The sequence below is a fragment of the Xiphophorus hellerii genome, chromosome 24 (assembly GCF_003331165.1).
Source record: "Xiphophorus hellerii strain 12219 chromosome 24, Xiphophorus_hellerii-4.1, whole genome shotgun sequence".
Classification (NCBI taxonomy): domain Eukaryota; kingdom Metazoa; phylum Chordata; class Actinopteri; order Cyprinodontiformes; family Poeciliidae; genus Xiphophorus; species Xiphophorus hellerii.
In genome coordinates this window covers 7519373-7534911 of record NC_045695.1, presented here as the reverse complement: position 1 = coordinate 7534911, position 15539 = coordinate 7519373, and the positions used below count along the sequence as shown (strand labels likewise).

Sequence of the window (15539 nt, the reverse complement as noted above, 5' to 3'; positions counted from 1 at the left end):
AGACCTCCTAGGTAGCTTCATTAGCCTTGAAATGAGGAGATAAAAAGTGACCACTGGAAAACAGAGAAGCGGTGTAATCAAAACAAAATTAGATGTGTGTATCGCGGTTTTTCATTACCTTTCATCACTGTCCGGCTGTAATTAGGAGTGCATAAGGTCAATAAGCTTTTAAAGCTGCTGCTCTAAGTCGTCGCTTTCTTATTTATTGTGAGGATTGAGCTCAACATTTGTGTTCTCATTACACGCACTATTGCAGACTCCTGAAAAGAGCGTTGGAAAAATATCTAATCAGATGAAACGTTTTCGAATTTCGTCTCCTTTGTGATGGACCGAAAGCAAACGCAGCTTAGTTGTGAAGTGGAAGAAAAAGTGGATAATGGTTCGACCCGCGTGTAATTTAATCTCAGTATAAATCCAGCGGCTCTGTCAAGGCCTCAGAGGTTTGTTAGAGAACATTAGCGAACAAGCTGCTTCATGAGACTCAAGGAGCACAGCAGACAGGTGAGGGAGAGTCAAGATTTGGTTATAAAACTAAATATTTTAAGTTACCACAGAGTTCAGCTCAATCCAGTTAAGTTACCAGCTATATTTTCAATTTAAGTTACCAAATCTGTTTGCTACTAAAGTCACCACCAACTGGGATCTAATAAATTTTTATTAGATAAATAAATGTAATAAAAACCACAAAAGAACCATACACTACTTCGTCTTCCACTGGTGTTTTAGTCACAGCAATTTCAGGTTTATTCGTGAGTTTTATTTGCTTTCCAGCTTGGCACTGGGAGAAAAAATATTGTTGCCATGTATTAAGTTTAATATTCAGCGGAGAGAGGCCACTACGCTGTGAGCCACGAGCCAAGACGTCAAACCAACTTTAAGAAAACATCTATTGTTTTTTTATTATTATTGAAACTCTGTAGCCTTGAACATTTCTGTCGGCTGAGTCACAACAACAAGCCTGAAACATGTTTATACTAATCTTTATCACAAAACCCAGGGATCTAAACAGAGCTAGAGAGTGAGCTACATGTGTCTCTGAAACAGGAATATCCTTTTTGATTCCTCCTAATAATGTTATTAATGATGCATTATGTAACAAGGCAATAGTGAATTTTACAGTTTGGGAGAGAATGTAACTGGATTTCGGCATTTTACACATCTGGAAAAGAAAGGAGATATGTTTTAGATAAGTATTATTAGTAGTAGGCAAGTAACAGCTTTTGAGAGCAGCTTTACTCATTTACATCAGTTTGCTAAAACAAATTATTTTGCAAAAAAGACCTTGAAAACCATCATTGGTTTTGCTGGAGCAAATTTCCTAAAAGATATCAGAAGGCATAATCATATCAGTTGATTTTCACTGGCTGCCTGTACATCTTCTTGTTGATTTCATTTATTTCTTTTATTCCTTGGACTTGCCTTGAAAGTTAAAAATTGATTTAACTAAATTGCTTGAACCATATAACTCCAGAAGCGCACTGCGACTGAAGAACAGAGGGAATCTGGCTCTTAATATTCGTTCTGCAACCGTTTGATAAATCCTGCCTGAAAATTTACCGTTCACTTTTAGTTTGATCATGTCATTAATTTTGTTTTTATCCTAGTGATTTAATTTATTTCATTTGGCTGATTTTTTTTAATGCTTTGAAGCACTTTGGTAAACTTTTTTTGTATTTAAATGTGGCGGTTAAATACAATTAACATTTTTGTAAGGTTTTTATCTATCTAAATGTTTTGTCCACCTTTTCTCCTTCCTCATGTCATTCCTTTGTTCTATCCTTCCTCCCTTGAGCTTTTTCTTCTTTCCTTTCTTCCTTACATCATTTCCTTCCTCCCCGTTATCCTTCCTTGTCTCATTCCTTGTGGTGATCCTTTCTTTTTTCCTTCCTTTTATCATTTCTCTGAGCAATCCTTTCTTCCATGTGTCATTTCTGGTCTTTTTTTCATGCCACTCCTTTTTCTTTCCTTCCTTTTTCTTGTGTCCTTCCCTCTCTCATTTTTCTCTTTCCTCTCTCCTGTCCTTGTGTCTATTCTTCTGTCTTTCTTCTTATTCTTTTCTTTGTTCCTTTGCCCTTCCTTTTTTCTTCCTTTCACACGTCATCCATTTTTTTCCCCGTGTGTTTTTGTAGTTTCATGCATCTTTCCTTTCTCCCTCCATTGTGTCCTTCTGTTTTGTCCTTCCTCATCCTCCCTCTTGCATCCTTCTGACCCTCTCTTTCTCTTTCCTTCCCTCCATCTGTCCATGTATCATTGCTTTAATTCTTCTTTCTTGATGGAGATATGGACATATCAAGGATTTGGCATAATTTATAAATAAAAACAGATAAAAAAAATCGATGAAGATTTTTAATGTGCATTTACCGGATGAATCGACTATTCATCTTGGCCGGATCATATTTTTTTTATTGACTTCACCACGCTCCACGCCAAGCAGCGCGCTGGGAATTGCAGTGGAAGTGCTGGTTTTGAGCATCACTGCTCCTCTTTCCTCCTGCTGCTGCACAAGATGGATCCCTCAAAGACGGAAAACACCCCTCACGCTCGGCTCGCGCCCCTCCTGAAAGAAAAAACCCCCAAAAACTGGGTCAATCGCAGCTCTTTTCTGTCTCTGTGCATTAGAGGGTGTACCGTCAATGATTCACCTTGTGTCTCTCGCACACTCAAAGGGGATTCCCACACTCATTATTATCTCTGCAGAGTCACTGATGGTGGGGTTCACGAGGAGACCACGGGTGTGGTCACATGCATCTGGGTGAGCGGCCATATTAGGTGACCAGTGTACGTCTTTTCCATTTGGTGTTGTTTTATTTTGCTTATACATGCCAGACGGTAAACGATCAATGACTCAGATCAAAAAGACTCAGATTACAGTAAATCACACTGGGATCTAAAATCTGCTGATTAAAAAAAATCTTATTAGAAGCTTACAAATCAGAGATTGCATTTTCTCCTTACTGTCTATCATTATAAATCTGGATTTCACGATTTTGGGATCTCCTAAAATGTGAAATGTGTTGTTTCTCATCCATCCTGATTCTGAGAGCGTCTCAGCAGACGCAGCTACATTACTAAAGTTGATTATATCTCTGAGATACTTTCAAGGTGCCCTTTACTCTGACTCTCTGGCAGCAGGAGTTTACTCTCCTTTTCTCCTGTAAAAATTGTTTGAGTCTCACTTTTTGTTGTTTTCATGGTTTCTACACCTGATATAAATCTGACTATAATTTCAGTGCAGATGAGGTTAAACCCCAATGCTTTACTGTTCCACTTAATTTAATTAGCTCACAGACACACATTTCAGTCACGTCGCACTTTTTAATCTCACCAATTCCTCCTTCAGCACTGAAAAGCTCTTCTTACATTGAGGAAAGAGGAATTAAGAATTTCCTCTCTCCTTTTTTTTTGCACACGTTCACATCCTGTGATAAAGGAACAGATACCTGCGCCTGCAGATCAATACACTGTACAATCACAAGGCCTGCTGGGTATGTACAAAACTGCTGCGAGGCTGCACTTTAGCATCAAAGCTTCAGAAATAATTTATCAATGTTATTCAAGTGGAACAATGACCACGAAGGACGGATTAGTCCAGGAATCCTGTAATGGATTGGATGTGCTTGACTAGACTTTCCAAAGGAAATCCCTCAGGATGCAGGAGGTTGCATGTGGTCACATTGTGCTGCTTTAAAAAGGTGTTTTATCACAAAGGTGCCCTCCATGGTGCTTCCAGGATGACATTGTGCATTAGAGTCCAAGTCCCGCTGAAGTTGGTTCAAACTCTTTTGAAATGTGAATAACAGTATCTGATGTATCGTTTGTGTTTCTTTGCATGTAGAACCACAGCTGAAGGGCATAGTGACCAGGTTGTTCTGCAGGCAAGGCTTCTATCTCCAGATGGGCCAGGATGGAAGTCTGGACGGGACCAAAGATGACAGCACCAACTCCTGTTAGTACACACAACAAACACACATTCGTAGAAGATGATTTAAAAAAAAAAGAAGCAATCAGTCTTTACCTTTTGGCAAATTTAGCTCTAATAGATGAGGTTGTTTGACTCTTTGTTCCAAAATAATCAAATTCAGTTCTGGTCTTGGGCACAAATTTGATTAACGTTGGGTGTTTAGTGATTGGTTTGAGTCATTGTTTTCTTTTCAAGCTGAATGATCAAACCAAAAGCTGCAATGAGATGTTATGTTTGAATTTATTGTGGAGTTGCTCTAAACCCAACTTGTTAAAAAATATGTATTCAGACTTAAATATACACATACCATCCAATGGACACTTGGTTAGCAAGTCGCACCTTGATCAAAAGCTTTTTGTAGTTGTTAGCAAGCGTCTGGCGTAATTCTGGCTGGATATTTGAGCAATTTTATTGCTACAATTGGCAAAGTTTATTCAAATTGGTTAGTTTTCAGACTCAAATTGAGCTCTTAGTAACATTTATCCAAATATATTTTGGAGTGTGAGTAGAAAATTTAAAATCTAATCAAAAGTGTTCACTAAATTAAAGTTGAGTAAATGTTGAGTGCTAAAATATAAAGCAGAGGAATGTGTGTTTCATGGGAATAACAAATTTAATTCAAGCAAGTATTTGGAGGCTGAAAAAAGTTGGAATAAAAAGCAAAGTGAAATCTTTCTTTCAAGGCCCAGAAATTCCTCAGCAGTGACACTCGAACAACTCTCCAAATGTATCTAATAAGATGAAAATTAAACCAAATGGCGTGAATGAGGTTTTTCTTTCAAATAAGAGAACTGCTGCATCAAGTTCAGTTAGCTGAAGCTAGAGGTGCCCTTGGTACAATTTATGATCGGAATACACACAGTCAGTCATATCAACCTGGACTGCAAAATTTTAGTGTAAATATTGATATAGCTCAGTTTTAGCTACTGAATGATTTAAAGTGGTTGCTCAGGGAATTGTTTCCGTAGCTTTTTTCTACATGCAGTCGTCAGACAGGAGTTGCAGATGGATAATTTACAACGTCAGCTTAGAGAAAATCACCTTTTGAAAAGCAATCTCACAGGTCCAAGGAGTCATCCCCACGTTGGCGTTGCTATCAGGTCAAAATCTTCAGTCCAACTGTTTATATTCTGACAAGTCTCTACAGCATTATCAGTTTTACTCACCAGTTTGTACATTTTTCTTTTTCCAAAGGGTCTAAATCAAACAGAATTCCCAGAATTTTCCTGCTTTCATTAAGTGTGCATACTTAAATCCACCTGATGTCAGGTGGACTTGATGTTTTTCTCCAGATCTGTGAATTCACATTTATGGAAATGATGGATCATATGGACATTTATTGAAATCTACGCAGTAATAATTTTTCATTCCAACAATAATCAGCGTGTTAAATATATCAGAAAACGATCTATCAAGGGTCACTGGCTCTGAATGTTGATTGTTTTGGCTATCCAATACATTTTATTCAACAACCAGATTTAGCTTTTGAATTAAAAATTAAGTTAGGATTTAGTGTAGGCCCCCTTATTTATTTTTTGTATCCAAATAGGACAACTTAATTTTTTATTATTTTAACTCCTGGCAAAATATGAGGTACTGAGAAATCATTTTAAACATTTTTTTTTTCATTGTGTTTTGTGAAGTTGTTTTTTTAGTACTTTTATTGTTGCTGGAGTCTTCACATGATGCCAAAAATAATCCATCATTTTTCTTCCATCTTGTCCAAACATTGAAAACGGATGCTGTTATTTTCTTAGAACCTTGACTGAGAGCTGCAGTAGTAATCATTTCTTGATTGCAAAGAAAAACAAACACATTCTCTGTTTTAACACTCTCTGTGTCGTATTTGGATATATTTGTATTCTTGTTTTTTTGTCGTAAAATTAATCGAAATGTGTTGGCATAGCTGATGGAAAATAGATTAATTAATTTATATTTTCAAAAAAAAGGGTCTTAAATGTAGCTTTATGATTTCCAAATATTATTAAAAATCCTCCAGCTCAAAATGAAGAGAAGAAAACCCTCCAATTTATGAAATTCAACATCACCAGCTTTTAATCTCTTTTTACTCAAATATGCATAAATGCATATTTCTAATTGGGTAAATATTACATTTGAAAATGTCAAAATAATATTTAGCTACCTGTATCAGTTTTTTTGTGTAGTGTATTAAGTGTTAAAATATACCCTTTAATAAAAAAGATTGAAAGATAATTGTTTAATGTTCATGCGATAATTTAGGCCAAAGGACAAACAGTAAGGGTTTGATTCCTAACGTACAGTGACGCAGAATTAGGAAATGTTTATTTTAGTTGTTAGAGACTTGACTTGTAAAGAAATGACGAGGGGAAGCTTGTATTTAGTTTCTATAAAACACATATCAATAATGCTTCTTTATTATTCCAAAAATTCCAGCAAAATAAGATTTTGGCACTAAAAGCTACTTATAGCAGCAAACATCAGTTGACTAGAACAGAAGAAAGATCTTGTTGTTTTAGCACTTTAGAACAAAAATTGCTCCTTCTCCAGTTGCCCGTCATTGTTTTGTATTTTTTTGTGTCTTAAATGCTGAACGTTTCTCTTCTTTCAGTCTGTCAGATGAACAGACAGCTAAATTACAACGTTTTAATGTCAGTTTTAATGCCGTGTCTCAAAGCTTTTCTGCTAAAAGGGATCTCAGCACCTCATCTAGTCAGACTGATGTGGAAAATCTCTGAAAATAAATAACACTTTTGAACAAAGTACACAATGTACAAGAAATTCGGTGTAGGATAAAGAAAGACATCATCGCTGTGCATCCCTCTCTGGATTGCTGTGTGTAAACAAAGCAGAAGAGTTAAACTGTCCCCACAATTTTATTTGAAAATGTCCCGTGACATTTTCTTGTCTGTTGTGTAGTCCCACTTTTCGAGAGGATATAAGGGTTTCCACATAATCTGAAGTACACTGCTTGTGCAATTACTAGATAAATGAACATTTTGATAATAACTCCAATCTGTGGAAACGTGAATCCTTATTGGATATAGGCTCATCAGGTGAAATGTGTTGTGCATAATTTCCAGGCAGCTTGTACTATGTAGGGGAAATGGTTGGAAAATAAAAATAAAACAAAGATTGTGACTAACTTTTTTTCGAAGGGATTCTGCCCTCTTGTGTCATAATGTTCTTAAAACAGAACTGTCCAGCATTTTATTGAAAAATATTCAACAGAGATGCAACAGATGTATAGAAGGATGAAAATAGGAACCTCAATCGTCCTGGAGAGCCCAGAAAAACAAGATGTTCAGAGCTTGGAGCAAAGGGAAAACCTAGGGAAGACTGAAACCTGGCCATTACTGAACAAGAATCATGAGATGAAACATCACAACTAGACCAAGAAATACCTGAAAACAACTTTTTTTAAAGGTATTACAGACTGATGATATAAGTGTGTCTGAACACCCAGCTCCACTTCAACTGAGACATTAGTAAGGCTTACTGGGATGTGCTGGTGTTATTAAAGATGAGCAAGTTGGACCTTTTCAGACTCAAGATGGGCTCTAAATCAACTCCCAAACGCAGTGGATGTGGAAAAACCTTTGAAGAAGACAATGGTTTTCATGTGGGACGATGCTCCATCAATGCACTGAAGTACTCCAGATGAAGAAATTGTTTCCATGAATGACGAGAGACACTTATCCAAGTTTTGACCTTCCAGCAGCAAGATTTATTAATAGCATTCAGAATAAAACATGGGGTTTTAAACCGTCTCTTGTATCTCATTTTAGTAATTAGAGCAATTAGCATTACTGTGTCTTTGTATGTATTTTGCATAGACTCTTACTTTGACTCTGAGATTTTCAAAAGTCTACCAGCGTTTCTGAATCCAGCATGTTCTGTCACAGAGGCTGAAAGCTCAAACGTAGAAACAGTCCAACCTTGCTTTGATACCAGAGTAGCCTTACTGTTGTCTTCTAAACTATGACTCTCTTTAAGTTACAGCCTAAACGAACCACTGGTGTTGAGATCAATGTAGTTTTATCAAAGATACCTTATTGCATTCTCCCCCTTACTTTGTTTTTAACAACTTTATATTAATATTTTCACACTTTGAGTCTTTTTCACACATTTACAAGTTCCACACTAATGACTGTTGCTGTTAGGGTGACCCAACAGCTTAGCATGATGTGTTCAAGAAACAGAAAAATAGGATATTTTAGAGATTTTGACCAGTTGGTTTCTCTTACATCAGTTTATCTTTTTTATTTCCAAAGCTGCTGCTGTAAGGCTTCAAACATATCTCTATTTAAAAAGAAAGATGTAACAATTTCACCGATTCTACCATTTTCTTCTTTTGAGCCTCAAAAATCACTCAACTCATGACCTCTTCTAGATTTTCAGGAGAATTACTTCTGAGGGTTTTCAAGAGGGTTAAAAAAAAGATGCAGTTTTTGTACTGACACAAGATAATTCAAGACATTATGGCTCCAGTTCAAAGCTCAGTCTGTGCCTGTACCATCACAGAGTGCTGCTCTTTAGACCTGACCTGCAGGGGTTATGAGCTACTGAGTCTCAAATTAAACGAATTGTGAGTGATTAAAATGTCATAAAATCTAAAGTAGTTTTGTCAAAGTACCACGTGGGACAGAAAAATAGGGTTACTTTTGACATTTCTTAGGCATTAAGGTATTAAAAATAAGAAATACAACCAAACAAAAGAGATAATTTGAAGTAAAATATAGTAAAACTATACTTTTTCACATGGAATAAATTAGAAAACCACACATTTTTTCCCTCTTAACTAGCAAATCCCATCAGAAACATGGAGAACATTAGTACACCAGTTTTAACCTGAGATATTTAGTTTGGTCCTCCAACTGTTGAAGTGAGAGCGAACAGACCCAGAGAGCTCTCCAAGGCCTTCAGAGAGAAGATTAAAGCAGCTTAGGCGTCTGATGAAGGATTTGAAAAGTGCTGAAAACAACTTCCAACATGGCCACCTGTGGCTGTTCAAGCAATTTCACCCTGAAAGACAACTTGAACAGGCTACACGAAGAGTCCAAAACCCCTAAAATGTCATCACTAGATGCATAGCAGGCTCTTTCCGCTGTTGATATGAACGTGCATGGCTGCACATCTTGAACAAGACTTCATGAGTTTAACTTTCATGGAAGCATAGACATTTGTTTCTATTGTTTAAAAAAAGTCATTTTTTTGTTGTTTAAAACTGAATGTTTTCATGATAAACATCTTTTTTATTTTTGTACCAATCAGAAAACATCCGTCCTGTTTTAGTTGAGATTGTTTAGTGTAGCCTCAAACCGTCTGATTTATTCATGTTCTTTTAAAATTAGGGCTGCATATGATTAATCTAAAGAGTTTAACGTATTAATATTACATAATGCTAATTAATAGCATTACCTATTCTATTTTGACCTAAAAGCGTCTCTACCGCAGAGGGTAACTTCAAAGCAGGGCATTACATGGTCTTGTTCTGCGCTGAACAATACAGAACAATACAATACAATACAGTAAGTGAATAGACGAGAGAGGAGAGTCAGACTGATGTGCTCGACGGAAAGTTTTAGCTTAAAAAACACCGTGATTAGAGTGGATGCCCTATTCAGAGGATATAAACCTCGATGCGAATTTGACTCCTGTCCTCGGTTCCTTAGCCACAAGTGTCTCACCATCGTTCTCTCCATCTGCTTCTTGTCTGATTTCTGCCAAATAAAGGCCTGAAGCACCAAGACAATTCTTAAAAACATACCACAATGGACTTTTGGGTAAAACCCAGGTAGTCTTCCACCGAAGCACAACCAATTTAAAGTTTCTAAATTACGTTTGAAACAAAATCACTTCATCCTGAATATGAAATCCTGGAAAACTGAAATGTTTGGTTTGAGACAGTAAGACATTTTCTTAAACACTTTTTGAAAACGTGCATTTTTACATTTCAAGGTTAGAAAGTTAACCATATTGATTAGTCACAGTGCTAGAGCGTGATTAATCTGATTACATTTTTTAATCGATTGAGAGCACTATATAAAATGCAACAACATTCATTAGTACATCTAGAAAACAGTTTCCATTTTAATTCCTCTTGTGTTGTTTCTCCTCAGCTCTCTTCAACCTAATTCCTGTGGGTCTGAGAGTCGTGGCCATCCAATCAGTCAAGACCGGACTCTACATCGCCATGAACGGAGAGGGTCACCTTTACTCCTCGGTGAGCACACCGGCGACACACGCGTAGACAGGTTTATCAGAAGCTGCTAAAGGACACCGTCCGCCATCACAGCTGTCGTCTTCAGCCGTGCTGCGAACCGTGTTTGGTTCCTCTTGGTTTTAGATGCTCTGCGGTCCCCTCTGGGACTTTAATTAGACACAAATGGAAATATCGGCCCGGGTTTATCCACCAGGGTGAGTTGTTGGCCAGTGGGGCTCGGAGATGATGCATCTGTTGTCTTCAGCTGTGATCATAGGTGGGAGACGACATTTGGAAACTACCTGAGCTTCCAAAGGAGGGATGTGGCTTATTGAATGTTAATATTGTTCACGCCATGTTCCAAAGCTAACTATGACAGAAAAGTTTTTTATAGTCTTGTTTTTTGAATTCAAATGAATTCTATAACTTATTTAGTTCACCAAATAAGGGTTTGCAAAGGTTGTAACAAATTGATCAGTTTACAAAATGTTGCATCCAAATATCCTAAAGCAGTTAAAATGACATTATTTCAAATATATATGTAGGACCTTCCACATTTACTGGCATCCCTGGTAAAAAATGTATATAAAACTTAGACTTTAGAAAATTCAAGAGTCATTAGAATAATCAGGAAAATGGCAACAAAAAATATATCACTGAGGCAATCAATCTGCCTAAATGACAAATATTCCTTCAGTTTGAGTGAATTTGACAGCGATGTGTTTCAGTGTCCTTGCCAGAAGCATCTCAGCAAACGCCAGCAGATGTGAAAATGGTAAAATCAAAAGCAAAATTACTGTGAGGAGACGGGGAGAACAGTATGAAAGACGAGGTTTGACAGAGAAATAGAGGAGGAGGAGGTGAAGAGCAAGCAGAGCAGCGAAGAACAGAGGGAAGGTGAGGTACAGGAGCTGCGATGTGGGTAAGCTGGAGCAGAATATGAATTATTTCCATGCTGACTCTTCAGAAGGAGTTCACACTCATCCACCGATGTCCCTTACTTCCTGCTTCATCCCTCCTTCCTCCCCCTTCTTTTCTTTTTTGGGGGGAAGATGACAAGAGGTGATGAGATGAGAGGATAGGTGATTGAGGGAATGGGGGAATAGAAGTGGGCAGGAGGGGAAGAGGTTAAATGAGGGAAACGAACATGACAGCTGAGAGGAACAAAGGTACGAAGAGGGAGCAGGTTTGTATATGAGAAAGGAAAAGAAAAGGCAAGGTAAAAACTGTTTTAGAAAAGATTTGAAAGAGGAAAAGAAACCCGTGTAAACAGATGAGGGAGTTGGACAAGAACCAGGAAGGATTGAGAGGAGGAAACATTGTTTGTAAAGGGATGAGAGGAAGAGAAAATAGTAATTGGGAAGAGGACTAACGGCGCTCTGCGCCGCTCTGCTGGGCTTTCTCAGCCTGTCGCTGAAAGTCACAGATGCATGAGGGCTTCCTGTAAATAATTGAAGAGGGGGAGTCCCTCCGTTCGCACACAGCAGAAGTCCCCTCCAAAGCTGCACAAGGAGAGGAAAAGTGAGAACGTTTGATCGCGTTCCAGCTCGAGGACTGAGGTCCTGGCAGCTCCATGATAATGAATGTATAAATAATCAACGGCAGTTCTAATTCATCCTGATGTCAGCATGGCTTGATGTTTAATTGGCTGCTCCGTAGGTCCTGGCAGGTAAGGATGGCGTGGCCAGGCTGGAGAGATGCTCATTAAACGTTACGAGGGCGCCTCCACAAATGAACTGCAGCTCTGCTGTTGACTTTTTATACTTCATATGAAGTGAACTGCTTGTTTACTGGACACAAATTGGGTTAGTTTGTCCTCTGCCCAATCGAGACAAGGTGGAGGTGACAGGATGTTGATATGGATCAGGCCGCAGTGCCTTTAACTTCGGAGAAACAAGGAGGACTTGTCAGTGGTCTTTTCTGTAAAATGTTTGGGATAGGGCACCACATTTTCCAATTGGAAGGAAAAATATGACAATGCAGGGTGTCGGCTAGCAGAAGTCAGCACATTTTCTTTCTGTTTTATGGTGTTTTTTGTCCCAGCAGCTGGTTCGTGTTTTATGCTTTCAGTGATCATTAATTTCATCCATTTCGTCTGAATTTAAGGGAGAAAAACATGCATTGCAGCATGTATTCAGAACATGCTGCACTGCATTCATACCTCTTGAAGCTTTCTTAGCGTTTTTTCACTTTACAATCTTAAGCCTCAATTGGTTTTGTTGGTTTTATATACCTTAAAAGTTACAATTGTGAAGTGAAGGGAAAATAATGCATTGTTCCCTGAATTTTCTTTGGAAATGTGTCTGAAAATTCTTGCAGCAGCAGAAGGCTAAACAAAAATGTATTTTTCTGCAACAAACATGCAAGCCAGTGTAAGGGACTCTATCCAGCTGGCTGAATATTACCTTAGCATGAAAAATGCAAGCTCATAACATTTAGAATATATTCTCCAACAATTCTTGCACTAGCGACAAACTGGCGACCCGTCCAGTGTGACCTCGCCTCTCACCCACAACGTTAGCTGGAGATAGGCACCAGCACCCCTCCCGACCCCACTAGGGACAAGAGTGTTAGAAAATGGATGGATGGATGGATGAATTCTTGCACTCCAAACAGTTTTTTTGGGATAAACAGTGTTATTGCGATGTCGATCTTTTCACAATGTATTGTGCAAATGTGTTTCATATCCCCACTTTCCAGTTAATTCAACCCCATCCAGCCTCTTCATGAATGTGTCACAGTCAATCCTGAAAGTTTGGCTTAAAGTTCATGGTATTCAACGACTTCAGCACATCTCTCCAACACTGGAGAAATGTGTTGGAGAGATGAATGCATTCAGCATTCACTTCAGGTTGAATGCTGAAGTGGCATTCAACGACTTCAGCACATCTCTCCAACACTGGAGAAGATGTGCTGAAGTGGTTGAATGCCATGAACTTCAAGGCTCTGTCTCTTTCTCAGTCATGAATATATTTTAGCATCATCCTCAGAGCCAGAGAATAATGTAAAATATGCTTTGGGCTACAGATGACTTCTCATTTTGGCATAAAAAAAGGTAAAATCTTTTCCAGCTTAAACGCAGAGTATTTATATTCAGATAATGTTTTTGCATGAGAATGTTGCTTCATGATAGTAGATTAATACTCCTTTAGGGCTAATTCCTTATCCCCTTTATTTAAAACAGTTGCTGCACATTTGGCCACGCATGCTAAGTTTCAGTAACTCAAAATCCACGGCATCTGACAGCGGCTTGTTGCTGTGTTGGGATGCGCATGCGTTTGAGTAACAGATGGTGCTGTGTGCAATGAGCTGCTATGTGATAATTATGAAGCATGCTGGGGAAAGTGGGGGAAAAGAAGTGCTGATGAGTCTGGGACTGTGTGTGTATGAGACGAAGGGAGACGGCTGTGTGTCCCTGGGTGTTAGGTGGGAGCATGTGAGAAGAAAGGTGAAAGAGGAAATTGAGTTTAACAAAGTTGGTGCGCATCTCTTGCAACACATGCCTGTTGGTCCTGCACCTGCTGCTGCTTCGTTCACATCCAGAGTTGGAGAAAGTTATGAGAGAAGATTGATATTAATAGAGTAAATTCAGATGCCTTAGCTTATATTTGATGGCCCTTTGTACATCTAGCCAATATTTCTCCTTAAGAATCAGTGTTTTAATGACCCTGAAGTATTCATTCATGTAGGATGTTATAAATATGCAAATAAAATCTGCAATGCACAGTAGTAAACCTGAGCGTTGTTTAGAAAACACAATAAAACTAACTAAATTCTAAAAAAGGCAACAAGTACATGAGAATTTTTTAAATAAAATTATTTAATTAATAATAGTCATGACTGATAACAATGAATAAGTTTAGACCAAAAACATGTGGTCACATTTTAATTAATATGCTAAACAATATGTTAAACATATTCTATACATTCATTACAAATTGTGCAAACCTTTATATAATTTATATAAATTATATAATTTTATATAATATAATTCTTGATGAGTTGTAATTGTAATGAAAAAGATTAATTAAATGTGATAAATATCTCAATAAAAATATTTATTTATTGAATTTTTCCAAACATTTCTATATATTTAGAAAGCATATCAGCTCCCACACATGTAAGTGAATTGAAGATGTTTTTTAAAAGGGACATCAATGAAATTTTCCACATTTTTCAACATATTTTCTCACATATGTTTGTTGAAGTTAAATTGGTTTTGTAGCCTAGATTATGCAAATATACATGTGTGGTGTGCACTGTCTGCGTAATTACTGAGGCTCAATTACAGCCCTTATGTTTTTTTAAATCTGAAGTTTTGCTGACCGTCTACCCCCAGCATTAGAAATGGAAATGGATTCTTACATTAGGCCTTGAGTAAATGAATCTACTTCATTTTCATGTTGCTGTTCTTTAAGTATGACCCTCTTCTTCTTTGTTGCTGAAGGACACAAAGTTACCTTTTGTGAAAAGCCATCTTAAACTCAAGATCTTGACTGTTAATGTTAAGAGCTGTTTTCTTTTTATGTGAATTTTAACATGAATTTTACTCAAATCTGATTAATTTCAAATGATTTGGTAGCATTTTGGTAGTATTAGTTGGATTATTTAATTCACTCAACCATATTGTTAGCACATTTCTTTCATCTTTTATTGCATTCAGTCTATAAATATAAATAAAAAGTGAGAAAAAAACAGTAGAAACTAATCACCTCCCATCACCTTTTCAATAATAAAAACTTACTCTTAAAACAATTTGAATGTAATTTTATTCCAAAGACATCCAAACCAAATAACCAGTCATGCCAAAGTAAAAACATCTTTTACTCATTTTTGTAAGTTAACATTCCATCTTTTGCTGTAGCATCAAAAGTGAGTTCATGAATCTCATTTCTCTGATAATCCTCAAGATGTTTGTGCAACTTGTTTCAGGATCCACTCAGTGTATGCTCAGTTGATTAAATAGGATTTAGAGTGGAGTGTATTGCCAGAATAAGGTTTCACAGTTAATAACATATCGGATCTTAAACCATGCTATGAATTCAAATGAATTGAGAGGAATCTTTGACCGTTCCTCTTTAGAGTCCAGGGACCGTCTCACAAGTTTTCTCTAGTATGCAGGGTTTTGTTTCAATGCTGTGGCACAGATAGAGGACTTACACCCTTTTGAACGCTGTAGTACTGTCATTTCATTTTTTCACACAGCTCCAATCTGTCTGGACCGCCGCATGTTTCCTTAGAACAGGATGTTTTCGGCAAACATGGAGGTGTGTGCTCTGTACAAATCAAGCGGTGTGTGTCAGCTGCATGTCTGTGTACGTAGGTGTGCATCTCCATTCATAACACAGACCGTGCGGCGCTCAGACAGATCGAGACCCGCGAACGTCTACATCC

The 15539-nt window shown here is 37.6% G+C and overlaps 1 protein-coding gene across 2 annotated transcripts in view; it reads left to right on the top strand.

Moving 5' to 3' along the window:
- LOC116716146 (fibroblast growth factor 14-like) overlaps nucleotides 1–15539 on the top strand; it is a 50798-nt gene that overhangs the window by 25456 nt on the left and 9803 nt on the right. For both annotated transcript variants that reach the window (XM_032557021.1, XM_032557022.1), the window contains exons 2-3: nucleotides 3836–3946; nucleotides 10063–10166. In XM_032557021.1, coding sequence (XP_032412912.1) covers nucleotides 3836–3946; nucleotides 10063–10166 — 215 coding nt within the window. The remainder of the gene's footprint in view (nucleotides 1–3835; nucleotides 3947–10062; nucleotides 10167–15539) is intronic.